General features: G+C 36.7%; 1 protein-coding gene across 8 annotated transcripts in view; it reads right to left on the bottom strand.

Moving 5' to 3' along the window:
• The window catches only part of DLG2 (discs large MAGUK scaffold protein 2), a gene marked incomplete at both ends in the record, with an annotated part of 1,956,162 nt that overhangs the window by 879,938 nt on the left and 1,060,783 nt on the right, over positions 1–15,441 (bottom strand). The window contains one exon of one of the 8 annotated variants that reach the window (XM_084247144.1): positions 7,497–7,834. The exons of the other annotated variants lie outside the window; for them this stretch is intronic. Within the exon in view, the coding sequence (XP_084103270.1) occupies positions 7,497–7,574 (78 nt within the window). Of the gene's footprint in view, positions 1–7,496; positions 7,835–15,441 lie in introns of those variants that run through there. 8 annotated transcript variants of the gene reach the window in all.

The raw sequence follows: 15,441 nt of genomic DNA on the forward strand, positions 1-15,441 counted from the left end.
GTTTTCATAAATGGTTGGGAACAGCCTAATGGCTCCTAAGTAGGAATTTATTTCTATAAAACTCATTTAAGTCAATAATTCAACCAATATTTCTCTAGGGCCTAATCTATGCTATGTATCCAGACTGAATGACATACACTCTGTAATAATTTAATAATTTATTAATTATTTAGTAATTTATTTGAAGGCATAATTTAAAGTGAGATGGTTTCTCTATTAATCCCATATATATATATATGCAAATAACATGTATATTGCCTGATTATCCAATTTCTCTATCGAGCTAATCTTTTTTTTTAAGATTTATTTATTTATTTATACAAGCTCTGGGTACAGTCAGAAGTGCGGGGGGGTGAGAGAATTCACCAGAGCCAGAGCCGGGAACAGAACAGGCAGACTGACGAATACACTGCTGAGGGGAGCAGCGGGCACGGCAGGAGAGGTCTGCGCACCATGTGGGACCCTCACCCGGTGGCTGGGGATCCAACCGGCACTGCAGAGGCTGTGGGCAGCTTGGCAGCCCAGCGCTCAACCACTGCACCACCAGGGGAGTCCCTATCAAGGTTATCTTATTGGATGGGAGTACCTCCTTCCATCTTCATCACTAAATATAATAACACAGAATAATACCAAGGGGAGGAAGATCATTTCCAAAGTATATTAGGGAAAAAAAAGAAGAAAACATTTTTTCAGCTAAAATTCTGTAAATGGGCTGAAGGTAGGCTGTCTGTTCTGTTCTTGGCAGGAACCCAGAGAGAAATCAGGTTTATTTCCAGACATGCAGTTTAGTGCATGAGAATATACCCATTGCACTGGTCTTTCTCTTCTCCATGTAACTGCCTCATCTAACCGAAGAAAGATATTTTTAAAAAAGCACATGGTATGAATAATTAGGGTGAAATCTCTGTATTCACTCAGGGTTTATCCAGAATGATTATAATTTTGGGTAAATTGTGGAATATCTTATATGTCAATTTGTCTATAAAATTGGGACTAATAGTAGGATTGCCTTAGAAGGCTGAAGTGAGAATTAAAAGAGATAGTACATGTGAAGTGTCTGTCATAATATGTGAGTGAACTGCTCAGTAAATATAGACATTGCTTAAGAGGAAGACAGCACAAAACCACAATTTTACAGTGGTTACATCACACCTGCTTCTGTTCTTCTCCAGTCTACTCTCTCCCTCCTTCATTTTAGTCACTTCCCTGATGCCTCCCTTTTCCTTTGGCTCCCTCCCTTTCCTGCTAACTTCTGTGTTTTGTGTTCTGCCTGGGTGAGCAGCAGTGTTGAGCCCTCAGAACAGGAGCCACTGTCCACTTTGTCTCTTGATGCACCTGATAGGTGATAGAGGAGAACTGCAGGGCTGCATTCAGTGTGGACAAACACCAGCCCTGGGTGCTGAGTCATGCTGCTGCCATTTGCTGACAGTTAGAGTCTTCAACATCAGGACATTTTTCCCTATGGCTAAATTAATTTTGCTTTTAATTATATATATATATATTTATTATATCATCCTTCATTTTTGTACAATGTATGATTTCCCATGAAATTCCCACCATCAATTCACCCGTGCACTATCACCATAGTCCCTTGTGCTCTAAATTCATTTTTCAAATTTACCTTTCATTGGGAAAATAAACTTGATATCTAGATAATTGTAAATATAACACACCATGCATCCAGTACATGGTATGTGGCATATAATACTCTGTATGTATGAGCATGTGTACAGACGCATACATTCAGAGTATTGTTTACTGGCTAAGAACTGGAGTTCTAGGGGCCTCCCCTGGTGGTGCAGGAGGTTGAGCGCAGCTCTGTGACACTGTCCACAGCCTTAGCAGCACTGGTTCGATCTCAGCCAGCAGATGAGGGTCCCGAATGGCACAGCAGACCTCCCCTGTCATGCCTGCTGCTCCCCTCAGCAGTGTATTTTGTCCGTCTGCCTGTTCTGTTCCCCACTCTGTCTCTGGTGAATCCTCTCACCCTCCCACACATCTGGCCTGTACCCCGGTTCTTGTATGCATAAATAAATATATCTTTATAAAAAAAAAAAAGAACTTGAGTTCTAAAGCCAGATGGAGTGTCACACCCGGAGACCTACCGATGATGTTTCTCTCTAGAAATAATAATGAATGGCAATAATGTCACTAGATTCTTCAATGAGAACTTTTTTTTGGTTCTTAGAATTCAATAAATGTTAAGGATCATTGTTGTTGCTGCTTAACTATATAAATATAAAATAAGAATCCAGGACACTTCTTAAGCTTTCTCTTCTATAATCTAAGAGATTGCATTTAGATTGTATGATTATATCTTTTAATTCATTTTTTTATAATGTTCACTTTCATTTTACTTCCATTTGCCTTTCTAAATCCCAAATAGAACATACAATACTGTTTGAATCTAATTAGCAGGGGGCAAAATATATATCTTAAGATTATCAGTTATATTTCCTATGCAAATGATTATGTTTTTCAAAGAAATAAGTGATTAAATATCAATTATAGCTTTGGACACTTTATTTATATTAACTCATAATTCCCTCAAAATAAATCCATCCATTGTTCATTCTTCAAGCTATCCCATACTTCATTGATACTAAAATTAAACTTTATTCACATTTTAACATCTCTAACATCAAAATGCATCTTGCAATTGATGATATATTATAGATCCATTGACAATCTTTATTTTTCTTGGTAACACATGAAATAATAGTGAATCTTGCAGCTACCATACCTAGAGTTGATGAAATAGAGAATGAGATAAATATGTCCCAGACATTCCTTTAGGCCCTAGAAATATGGTGGATTAGATTTAGTAGTTCTTCATTTCAGAGAATCCACATTCTAATGAGGCATACAGAGAAATGAAAATAAATGCAGCCAACATGCAAGTTGCTGCGGCAGTCAATGCAAGACTCATCCTGGGCTGGTCGGGGCCAGGGAAGGCGTCCTAGTGATGGCAACTCATCTATGTTGAATGCATGTAGTAAAGGGGATGGCGAGGCAGTAATTTGTAAGTCAGCCAAACAGGAAAAGCAAAATCTTAGAATCTACAAAAAGCATAGGATATTCAGATTTGAAGTAGTTCTGAATGGTGGATTTAGAGTTCCCATGGGAAAGTGTCAAGGTGTGATGTCAGGGAGGAAAACAGAAGCCATTTATCTGATGGGTTTTGAAGACCATGTTAAAAGGTTTGGACTATATCCTGAGGACACCAGAATTCTGTCGAGCATGAGTTACATGCATTTGACGTGAGAAAACTGAAGCCTAGGAAACCAAATGATTGATTTTAGACTAAAGAAAGAATAAGACTAATTTAATCCCCAGGCTCTAAAGCCTCATCATAAGCTCGATGTTTTTTATGTTATACCAGGATCACCCAGGACATTATCCTTTCTCTGTGGCCATAATGCCAGCAAATGCATTATTAGATAATCCTTCATTTTAGTTTATGTTAAATTAATGTGTTTGGTTTAGATGGGGAGGAGAGTTGAATTAGTGGGTTGGTTCTATTCTTCAAGGCGAATGTGGCCAAATGTCAGGATATTTGGGCTCAGTTACATCACTCATAGGTTATATATCACTACCAAGCTCATTTATAATTGCATTTATTAGATGATGGATACTGATGACAGCCTTTTCTAATTGCATCATGCATCCATTTTTCATTATGTTTAAAGATGTGTATGCACAGAATAAATAAACAGATACAAAAATCAAAACATTAACAAATGAAATGTTGATAAGGAGCAAAGGTTTACAACTTCAAGTATTTGATATAATTATATAACTAGATTGTATTTAAATTTATCTTAAAGCTTCTTCAGCTGACCTTTCTGATTAATACAGTCCAGAGATGAACTAAATTAAGCAATTTAAGTTGAAATGTGACAAACAGGCATAAAGTAAGACACTAACTTTGGAATTAATTATACAAGGTCAAAAAGAAAGGATAATTATTTCAATGGAGATTTTATATTCCAGGCAGACAATCTTTATTTCATATGATCACATTCAAGATAATTTTGTTCACAGAATTTGTTAGTATGCACCAACTGTCTTTTAACAAAAGGGTAGCAAAGAACCACTTGTTTTTCTATTTTAGAAAAATGGCAATGCAAATCACTTAGCACCTTTGATTCTTTGGAAAAAGAGAGTGTAGATACATTTGCCAGGTATTTAGGTCTATTCTGATGAAAAATGTCTGATTTCTATAGGATAAACAATGAGTAAAATGGCCAATGTTAAGTTATGCTGACAGGGCAATTACTAGTTAATAGAAAAAAAAAAAATGTGTCAAAGTGACGGCTTGATGCACATATCCAACCAAAGAGGACAGAGTATAAAGTTTTTAATAACAACATAGACAACTCTCTATTCAGGGTAGCTTATATACAGATATATTTGAAAAAGGGGATTGAGTTACATGAACTTTAAGTAAACCTCATGGTTTTGGAATTCTAATATCAAAATGGAATGAAGAACAGAACACATGGTTAACCTATTCCAACAAGACAGGTGAGTGATGAGGTGGATGGAAGAGGAGAGTAATAATACTCAAAGAACAATTTTTGCAATAACATGAACAAACTCAGGTTGAAATCCCAGTACTGATGCTTGCTACTAACTCTGTGACCTTGGACTAGTGCCTCTTCTCTCTAAGATTTGAGGAAAACAATTGCTACCTTGTGGGAATGCTGTGATGATTAAATAATACTCTATGTATAAAACAGCTGATGAATAAAGTGTGTGAGCAGGCACTATAGTTAATATTATCACTAATGTGATGAGGATGAGGATGATAATGATAATGATGATGATGATGATGATGATGATGATGATGGTGATGATGATTATATTCCATGTTGTCATTTAATTGCATTGATATTAGATGAGGCAAAACTGTGGACCAGGCAGGCATGAATAAAGCATGCTGCATGTTTTGGAATGGCATTTAAGCTTGCACATTCCCAATTAGCTTTTCAATTAACCTCAGCCTTGAGGAATAGAGTTCCCAGACCATACCTGAATGCTAAAATAGGACTGATGGACTATGATGAGTGTAGGTTATTTTATTTAATTATGATGAAAGAAACTATGTTACCAATTGCAAAAAGAAGCCAAATGGAAAGTGGGTGCTAAGGTAAAAATCCCAATCACTGTATAATACAGATGTATCCCCTCAAATGCTAAAACATGATCTGAATCTAGCTTACTATTTTACTGAGTAAAATGTTTAATTTCTTACTAAAACACAATAATAATCTTTCTTTATACATCTCCTTTTACTTTATAATAAAATATGACCATACATTATCAAGATCACTTTATATCCCTCTCTATGTTTGCAATTATATGATGATTGGTGTTATATTAGCATTTTATATGAATTTATTCAACTTGCTATATCATTTTTAACTGTCTGCTCAACTAAGTATATTACTAAACTTATTAGACAGATTATTAATTCACAATAATTGCTCTAATAGACCATGTGATAAAATTGGGTACACAGAATAAACTATTTCCATTTACCAAGAATTGACTGAGGCCTTCATTGTTCAAGGAAACACATCTTTTAATTTATTCCAGAAATCCTATGAATACAAATTCCATGGAAAAAACTGAGATGCTATTTTCACGTTAGTTATCATCACCTAGTGTTCAAAATGAACTCCTGCTAGCTTCCCTGGCTACCACAAAGGTATTAGAGCTAATACTCTTCCCTAGGTCATTATTACTCAAAGAGCAAAACTTCAGTACCCTAATGCTGATTTCCTTACTCTCTGAGTAAGATAAATAAAGAAATTTAAGTCCTTCACCCTAGATATGGTTTTATCTTGCTTTTTCTAAGCATTAGCCATCACAGAAATGAAAGTGAGGTATCCGAGGCCCCTTACTAGCTACATCCAACACTCAGAATCAGAAGTCTGCTTTCTTGGGCTGGCATTCATCTGGGCTGTATATATTGAATTTCAGAGAGCTTCTGTTCTCCACATTCGGGCCTAGGCCTGAATTAAGTATCACTGGGGGAATCAACTTTTCTTTGAATACTAATTTGGCACAAGGCGTTATCTCCCAATGGCTTTCAGAGCCATTTGTGGTCCCTGACAATCTTCTCAACCATACAACCTATAATTTTCATTAAAAGAAAGCACTTTTTCAAAACATTTGCTCTAATAAAAAAATCTCCTTACAAGTCTTTTCCTTAAAAATTAGTTGGGAAACAAAACAATCCCCCCAAAATCCAACTACATGGTGCTGGTTCATGACAACTAGATTTGCAATCTCCTAACTGTGCTTTATAAAATAGGAGAGGGGTCAGTTTGACCTCAACCTTGCCTCTCCTCCCCGCCAAGTGCCATTAAATAACAAGTCTGCCATCATTCCACAACCCTCACAAATGGACATTGTAAGAGGCTACAATCCTGAAGTCAGAAAGAACTCCAGTGAGAATTTTTCTCTTTTCATGCTATAATCATGTCTCTGTTGATCACTAGATTCTTGTTTATCAAAATTCCTTCTCTGAAGGTACATCCAGCCAGTGAAAGTAAAGGGCCTGTTGCAGTTGGGAGGAAGAGATGTGTCATAAGCCAGCAAAGCCATCTCTGGGTCAAGCTCATCAGCATATTTAAGACAGAAAGGAGATGGGGCCAAAGCTGCATCCTCTGAGCAATGGAGAAAAATCTCAGTTTCACAACAATGTCCATACCTTTGGAAGTTTTTCCAACACCTATCAAACTGGCTATTTATTTCCTAAATCTGACAGCTTGGCCAGTGTCTTTGAAAACACATGACCAAATTAGCAGTGCAAGAAATGCCCCTGGAACTTCCAGGCCATCTTAATTCCTTAGAAAAGGTAACTCATGAAGTAAACCGACACACAAAGGTTCTCTGAAAACAACTAGCAGCACTGACTAAAAGAAATGAAAAAACCATTCTCTGAATCACTATGACTCTCCGATTATTAATACAATTCTTGCTCATTGTAAACACTTTTGAAGTGATGGCTTTGCTGATCTGAAGCGCTCTCAAGCACCCCGTGGAGTCTTGCCAGTGTCACCGGAGAGTCCCGAATATGTGCTCGCAGGACACAAGTACTAGAGAAAGGCTCAGGGATTTGGAATGTCTCCCCCAGAACCAAAAGATCCTAGCAATAAAAATAATGCAGTATAGCAACAAGTTTACTAGAGCCCTGCCTGAAGACAGAGCATTTCAGTATCTCAATTGCTTTCATCCCAGGTCATTTAAGAGAACATTAAGTCTCTGTCAAGACACTCTCATGATGGATGGTTTCACCACATACTCCCCTCCCAAGTATCTAGCCTCCAAGAGTTCCCCTTTCTGTAAGTGGCATGGACTACATTCTCAGGGACAGGCAGGTTCTCAGCCCAAGCTAATAAAGACTGCGTTTGTGCTCAGACTGGCAGTCCAGAGCAGGCAGTTGGCAAATCGGAAAGGTAATCTCCATCCCCACTCATCCATACCTTCTCTGATTTCGCCTTCCTGGCGTTGTGCACGAACCTGCGACCCAGCTTCTTGGCGTACCAGATAGAGGCAAACATCGTGGAGCCAGGGGAAGGAATTCACAATGAAGCTGCCGCACAATCAACTTCCCACCTCGGCTCCCAGGCACACGGTCTCCGCTGGAGCTGTCACTTGCAGGCTGTTGCTTTCTCAGTTCCTCTCATGCTGGTTAGCTGAGGGAGAGGGTGGGAGGAGGAAGGGCTCGGGCGGGGGGAGGCAGTCCTGTTTGGCCAGTCTGCAGGTATATTTACATCCTGCCAGCAGGAGGTCCGGGTGAGGCTGGGGCTGCCTGCTAGCCAGCTCACAAGCATCCAGTCCGCTAAGTATCTGCCTGCAGTTCTTCAGCACCGTCGCCACCAAAGTCCATGTGTGTCAGGAGGAAGGGAAGCCGCAGGCAACTCGTCTGAGAGGCGGCTCACCTCCCGCTGGAGCATCGGCAGTTTGCACTCCTCGCTTGACTTGCCTCTGTCTTGACAGTACGTGCTGGCGGCAGCGGCTACGGGAAGACTACACGCAGCCTCCCAGGTAAATCAGCCAATACCGGAGCTGCCAGGGGCACGGTGGAGAGGAAGGGTCACCATGGACCTGGTCCTGCAGGCACAAACAGGTGTCCCTGGAGTCTGAACCCTTCTCTGGGCGTCTGAGAATATGGGGCTTTATGGTGACTGGAGAGAGAAGCATCCTTTCCTTGCCCCCTCCTCAACTCCATTTGGTCAAAGGAAAGTCGCATCTCTGCTCATCAGCCAGCCTTATCCACAGCTTGCAAAAGTAACATTTCATTTCTTTGGAGAATGGCCCAGAACAAAGGGCAGAGTGAGCAGGATGAAATGTATTCCCCAAATGCCAAGATAAAGGTCCTTAGTTTGCAAACTCATTAGTTCTACCTCTAAAGCAACCAGGGTCTCTTTTATGAGCACAGATTTTAGGCCTGGGGGGCTAAGAGATAAAGAGGGGATTAAATATACCTTTAAACTAAAATAAAGAAATCTACTTTTTTTTTAACTCTCGAATTTTCTTTCAGTGACATCTGGTGTCAAATGGAGGACTGTAATATCTCTTTTGGGAAGGTAGATTTATTACAGCTCTTAAACTGTACTCCTTTGAAGAATTTTCACATTTGATTCAATCACTAGATGTTTCCAACTTTAATTATCTTACTGGGGTTTAGACTACTGTATGAGCCATGTTCAAGGTGAAGTCAATTTTAAGAGACAAATGTTTTGTTTTTTTTTTTTTTCCAATGAAAGAGAATGTTTAAGTCTTTACCCATCCTACCATCCTACTAGAAGACAAAAAAAAAAAAAAAAACCACCTGCTCATCTCAGCAAGTAAACTTCCTTACAGTGACATGAAAAAGAGACTCAGTCCAGTAAATATTTTCCAGGTCATCTGACAGAAGTAACTTATGAGTGTCTATGGACCAAAGACTATCAACACATTCACAGAAACTCAGAAAAGAACTCCTTTCTTCCATTATTAGTCTCTTGATGTCTACTAACAAAAAGAGGGTTGCATTTTTAGTCAATCAGCTATTGAATTGTAATGTATATTGGATATCCTAGTAGGCAACTGGAGGTATAGCAAGGCAGTGTGGGATAGGATCCATGTTCATTTTAGCCTTTAAGGTAACGCTGGTGTTTAGAGCAGTATATAACACAATGTGTCCAATATATGTGTGTTGAATGAATGAATGATCTGGATGCTAATCCTGGATTTGCTTATAACTTGCTTGCCTGTGTTCTCAGAGCTTGATGTACCTCACCTGTAAATTAAGAGAATTGGGCAGAAGAGTTTTAAGACTCCTTCTTGTCCTATGAGTCTGATTTTCATTATAGATTTTCATGTGAGTATTGAAGAGAAATAGCCAGTGCTCACCAGGGGCACAGGTTGTGACAAAATGACTCAATGTTCTGAAAAGTCAACAATGGCACTGTTGGGGCAGCCCAGATCCTTCTACCTTCTTCTATGTGTTTAGCTGCCACCTAGGGTTTGGTTTTGTCATTAATTGTTTCTTTTGCTCTGTGTCCTCACTTCCTACGAATTCCAATTTCCTTTAATTTTTCTTTTGACACTCTTAGGCAACCCTTGTGCAAAATCCTTCACATCACATCCTGTACTCTTTGGAGGAAAAGAGTCACAGAAATCCAGAAATCCAACAAATAAATAAATGATATCTCCTGCTTAGTTTTCAAAGAGCTACTCAGCAGGACCACAGCTTACCCTAATATTGGCATGGATGTGAAAAGTATTCATTATTCCTGCACACAAGTTTGTCTAAACCATCTTGAGTTAAAAGATTATCCAGTCATCAGAACAAAAGAGATAAGGGATGGGGGGTGAGAAATCCTCCCTAAATTAGCAAGTATGAATTTCTGTTTTAAGATTTTAAGATGAAATCAAACAAAAAAAGAAGAGAAAAAATGTTGAGCTTTCAAAACACTAGGGGGAATCAAAGAATGTTAATTTGCTCTGAATGGACTGCTCAATGATAAAATAATTTTTGTACTTTTTTCGTAAGATTTCTTAAGTCACTAAAATTGGGACTTGGAAAGATGTTCGATGTTTAATTATGTTGCTGGCTGTTTTTATTTTTATATTGAATTTCTACTGACCTTCACACACATGACACAAATGGAATTTGTTAGAAAATAGATTGGACTTACCTACTATGCTTTAACTTAAATAATAATAATAGGGGCCTTCCTGGGGGTGCAAAGGGTTAAACACAGCACTGTGAAGCTATTAGCAGCCTCTGCAGCACAAATTCGATCTCTGGCTGGCCAGGGAGCTACCCACATGGCACAGCAGACCTCTCCTGTCTTGCCTGCTGCTCCCCTCAGCATTGTATTTCAGTCAGTCTGTTCTGTTCTCCATTCTGTCTCTGGTGAATCCTCCTACTCTGGCCTGTATCCCAGTTCTTGTATGCATAAATAAATAAATCTTAAAAATAATAATAAATATTGTTCATTAAATTGGCAGTTGGAAGTAAAAAAGTGGATCACAGAGGAGGACATCTGTAGTCAGGACCTGACCCTGTGCCACGTAAATGCTTTGCACAAGGTAGTATGTAAATACTTTGCCAAATGCGTCTATGACAAAGTAGAAAAATGCATAAACTTGGAAAGACTAAAAGAGCCTATACAGGCATAGTCTCCAATTTTCAATTGTGAGACTATCAAATACAAACCCTAAAAATATAAATGTAGAATTGAGGCTACCAGATGGGGAAAGCATAGGGAAAGAGCAAAGTGTGGAGGGGGCACAGTGGACTATGGAGGATATGGGAGCCGTGGTAGTGGATTTGGTGTGGTAACATACACCTGAAGGGTGTGATCCTGTACCATTATATCATATGCAATGTTGTAAAGTAATATTACCTCAATAAAAAAATAAAATAAAAATTAAAAAGATGGGTGTCATGTCAATGAAATGAAGTAATTTCCATAATTATACAAATAATCTCCCCTAAGTTATCTGTATGCAATCGCACCTGTAGCAAAAAGTGACAGCTGCCTATTGTAAACTATAACAGTCTCTAACCATTGCTCTCCTGATTCAAATAAATAATTTCTGAAACTCTGTCATGTAAAAAAAAGTATTTTTTTCAGGTTCTTTTCTTTATATCAATACCTGGACAGACCTTTTCCTTTATGATTTCATTATAATGCCTCTTATATGACAGAAGTCTACCGGTGCAGCTGAGCTTGAGCTGCTACATTAATCCTTTTAAGCAGCTTTGGGTTCATGCCTCAACACACACCTCGTGGGAGCCTCCTCTGGAATCTCAAGGTAAATGTAATGTTTAAATCAAGTCATTAAGTATAATACAACTACATTTTCTCACTCACTTCTGAATGATTTTCCCTCAAAAATCATCTAAAATTATTATAGATAATTATAAAAGCAGAACAAATATTAAATCCTGAGATCTAATATCTGGTAGACTGAAAATCTATCTAGATTAGGTACTTAGAACACATTAAAATAAACACATGTTTGAGACATAAGACAGTCAAGGCACCAAACCAACTCATTCAAATATTTGTCTGATTTGTTTGATCTATATGTGATAGCCCTCTGGTTAACCTTTGATATTAGTCTACTATTTAATAATAGTGTAAGATATATGCTGCTTGGAATGTGAGTTAAGGAAAGTAAACATATTATTTAACTTGAATTCACAGGGAAGCCTGGATATTGATATTCGTTACCTTCCAGAGATGTGGACAGGGGAAGATAGGAACAGTTACAGTTGGTCTCTATGCTTGTATATCATTTATCTTCTACAGTGAGAATACATTATCATTATTAATGTGATTAAAAAGATAAGCAATACTTTTCCACAAAAATGTATTAATCAGGCATTGGAAAAGCCCAAGGGAATAAAATACAATCCCTCCTCTCAAGGGATACAATACAGTTGGGGATGCAGATGCATAAAGAAATAAATTTCACTGTAGAATGGCACAATACAAAATGTGTAAAAGATAATGTGGAAAGAAAGTTACTGTTTTCGGTTTATATTTGATATGTCAATGACAAATGCTAATTGGAAAACATACCTAAACTTAGTACCAATGTATATAAAAAGCAAAAAAAAAAAAAAGCTAAATCTCTGCATTTGTGCAGACAATAGACAATAGAAGACAATGGACAATAGAAGAATAATCATGATAAATTTGCACATATGTCAAAACTGGTATATACAAACAGAACCAGTTCCAGATAGAAGACATTTCTGTCCTGGTCATGGACAAGTGTGAAAAACATATTTTGAGTCACTACAAATATTAAATCCATTTACTGATAACTAAAGACTAAATCTTCCTCTTCTATTCTCTCTCAGAATCATCAAATCATCAAACTAATTCTTTAGTGTTTGAATATCTTAGTGTTACATGTCCTTTCTTTTAAATGTTTAATCATGATCTATTTAGGTACTCAGAAATATAAGAAAGTAGTGTAACATTCACCCATGTACCTACCAGCCTGATTTAATACATGTTAACATTTTTCCACACTTGATTCAAATTAATTTTATAATAAACTCTTCATGATATAGTCAAAATCTCCCCACCACATCACACATATAATTTATTTCAATGTTCAGTGAACATTCTTTTACCTCTCTCTTTAAGCATATATAATGTTATCTAGAGTAGATACTTCAAAATGTAATTGGTGGATCAGAAAATATGTCCATCTATAATTTTTATTATAAATTTCCCTATAATGTACATTATTATTAGTTTTTGAAAGTCTAATATTCTAAATGAGGTGGTATAGTTAGACAAGTGATCCCAAACAATATCCATATTAGTTGCTTGTAGCTTTAAAGAATATTTTCTTGATTATTGATAAGACAGCATTTTTTCATGAATTTATTGGCTAGTTGAACTTCCTTCTAATCATAACCTTTGCCCATTTTTAAATTAGGTTATTTTTTCTTACCGATTTGTAGAAGTACTTTATGTATTCTGAACACTAATTCTTTTTTTATTGCTAGCTTTGAAAATGTCTGCTCTTAGTCTCCGAGTCATCTCTGAACCTCACTCATGTTTTATCATATAGAATCTGCACAAACTTTCAAGTATATGGAAATTTATCAATGTGTTTCTTTATGAATGTGCATTTTTGTATCTTAAGAAATTTTCTCTATCAAGTTCATCAATATCTTATATTTTCTTCTAAACAATGTGAATATTTTATTTTCATAAATAAGTCTTCAATTAAAAAACAGAATGAGGTAGGAATCATAGGAATCTACTTTTATCTTATCTATATGGCCAGCTATCAATCTTTAATTATTATATGAATCTGCATAGAACTGTTTCTGGTCTCATTGATATATTTTTATTTACCTGTGCCAATACCACAATAGCTTGATCACTATGCTTCATAATAAATATTGATATCTGAAGGGCTAAAGCCATCCACTTATTTGATAACCTTTAAAATTAATTTTTGTAAAGTTGTATAATTGTTCATTCTATTAATATCTATATTTTTATTCTATATTATCATTCTCTATTATTATTCTATAGTCTATATAATTATTCTATATTATTTTATAATATTCTATATTATTATAGTATTTTAGTTATAACTTGAAGTAACTTTATTTCTCAACAAATCAGTTCATATTATTATCACAATGATTTTTTTAACTATCAAAATTTACTTTAAATAATGCTAACATATATTTTTAACAACCTAGCACGCCTAAATTGTCTTCTTACTGATGTGTATATTTTAATGTTTTGTACTGTAAAGCTCTATGATGGTTAAACATGTTCAATATTTTTTTTACATTTTTTTCTGAATTGTTTACATCCACTTTACAGTATGAATAACAGCATCAGTAAATAAAGCATCAGTATAATAAAAATAAATTAGCAATGATTTTTCCCCAACATTTTGAGGATAGTGGTAAATATAGAATATATTAAGAATATAGTATATATTCATGTTGAATGTCATGATGTACAACTGAAATTGTTATAGTACAATATTACTTCAGTTAAAAAAGGATAAAATACATGCTGTCAATTAAATTGTTCTATTTTGAGGGCCTCCCTGGTGGCGCAGGTGGTTGAGTGCCGCACTGTGAAGCTGTCCACAGCCTCTGCAGCACCGGTTCTATCCCGGACGGCCAGGGAGATAACCACATGGCTCAGCAGACCTCTCCTGTCTCTCCCACTGCTCCCCTCCGCAGTGTATTTCGGTCAGTCTGCCTGTTCTGTTCCCCACTCTGTCTCTGGTGAATCCTCTCACCTTCCCGCACATCTGGCCTGTACCCCTGTTCTTGTATAAATCAATATATCTTTAAAAAAAATTGTTCTATTTTGAGAAATATAGTTATGGTTTGTGTTGTCTATAATTTGTTCAAAGATTTTCTTTTCTTTAACTGTGATTTAATACAATGTAATTAACATTCTGCTTAGAACTAATTATGGTTCTTTAATCTGATTGATTATAAATATATTCTGTCATAACCTTTTGAACACTATCTCATTCTCTCTATTATCTCCTTCTGTAAGCTTGCTATGTTTTCCTGGACCATTTCGTTTGACCCAATCCAGTGCTTCATATATCTCCTATGAATTATTCTTTTTTGCATAGAACTGATGTGTAGACCAGAGGTATGGGGGAGTAAGAGGATTCACCAGAGACAGAGTAGGGAGCAGAACAGGCAGATCTACTGGAATACACTGCTGAGGGGAGCAGCAGGTGAGACTGCAGAGTCTGCTATGCCATGTGGGTTAGCTCCCTGGATGGGGATCAAACTTAGGCTGTCATGATGATAGTGCTAAGACTTAACTCCTAGGCCACCAGGGAGGCCCCTATTAATTATTCTTGTCCTTCCTTCACCTTGCCACTTTCAGGCTTATATCCTCAGATCTAATTACTATTTTTACTATAAATTTGAATGTATAGGTTTAGTTCTCTACAGAGTATTTATTTTTAATGAATTTCTTTATATTTAAATTCTAAAGATTCTATGTATGTGTTTTCAAATCCACCAAATCCTTTATTCTGGTGTTTTGTTCTTTTATTATAATTTTTATTCCTTACTCTGTCATGTTTTTAAATTAAGACCGTTATTTTTAGTCTTTATCATTGGAAATTCTTGTTAACTAATATTCTTGGAAGCCTAATCCTGCTGATTCCACTTATGCTGGTAGTTTCTTTATGCTATTCTACATTTCTACTCTCAGATCTTCTTTAGTAAGATTTTAGCTCTTGGGGGAGCCTGGAGGAACTTCAGTTGGCAACTGTTGCTACAGAATAGAAACACTTCAGAAATAATAGAAACACTAGTTCAGAAACTGTTTCATTTTAATATTTTTCTTAGTGCTATTCCACTCCATGCAAAGGGGTTAAATTGTCTTTTTCTCCCTTTTC

This window comes from Talpa europaea (genome assembly GCF_964194135.1).
Source record: "Talpa europaea genome assembly, chromosome: 1".
Lineage (NCBI taxonomy): Eukaryota > Metazoa > Chordata > Mammalia > Eulipotyphla > Talpidae > Talpa > Talpa europaea.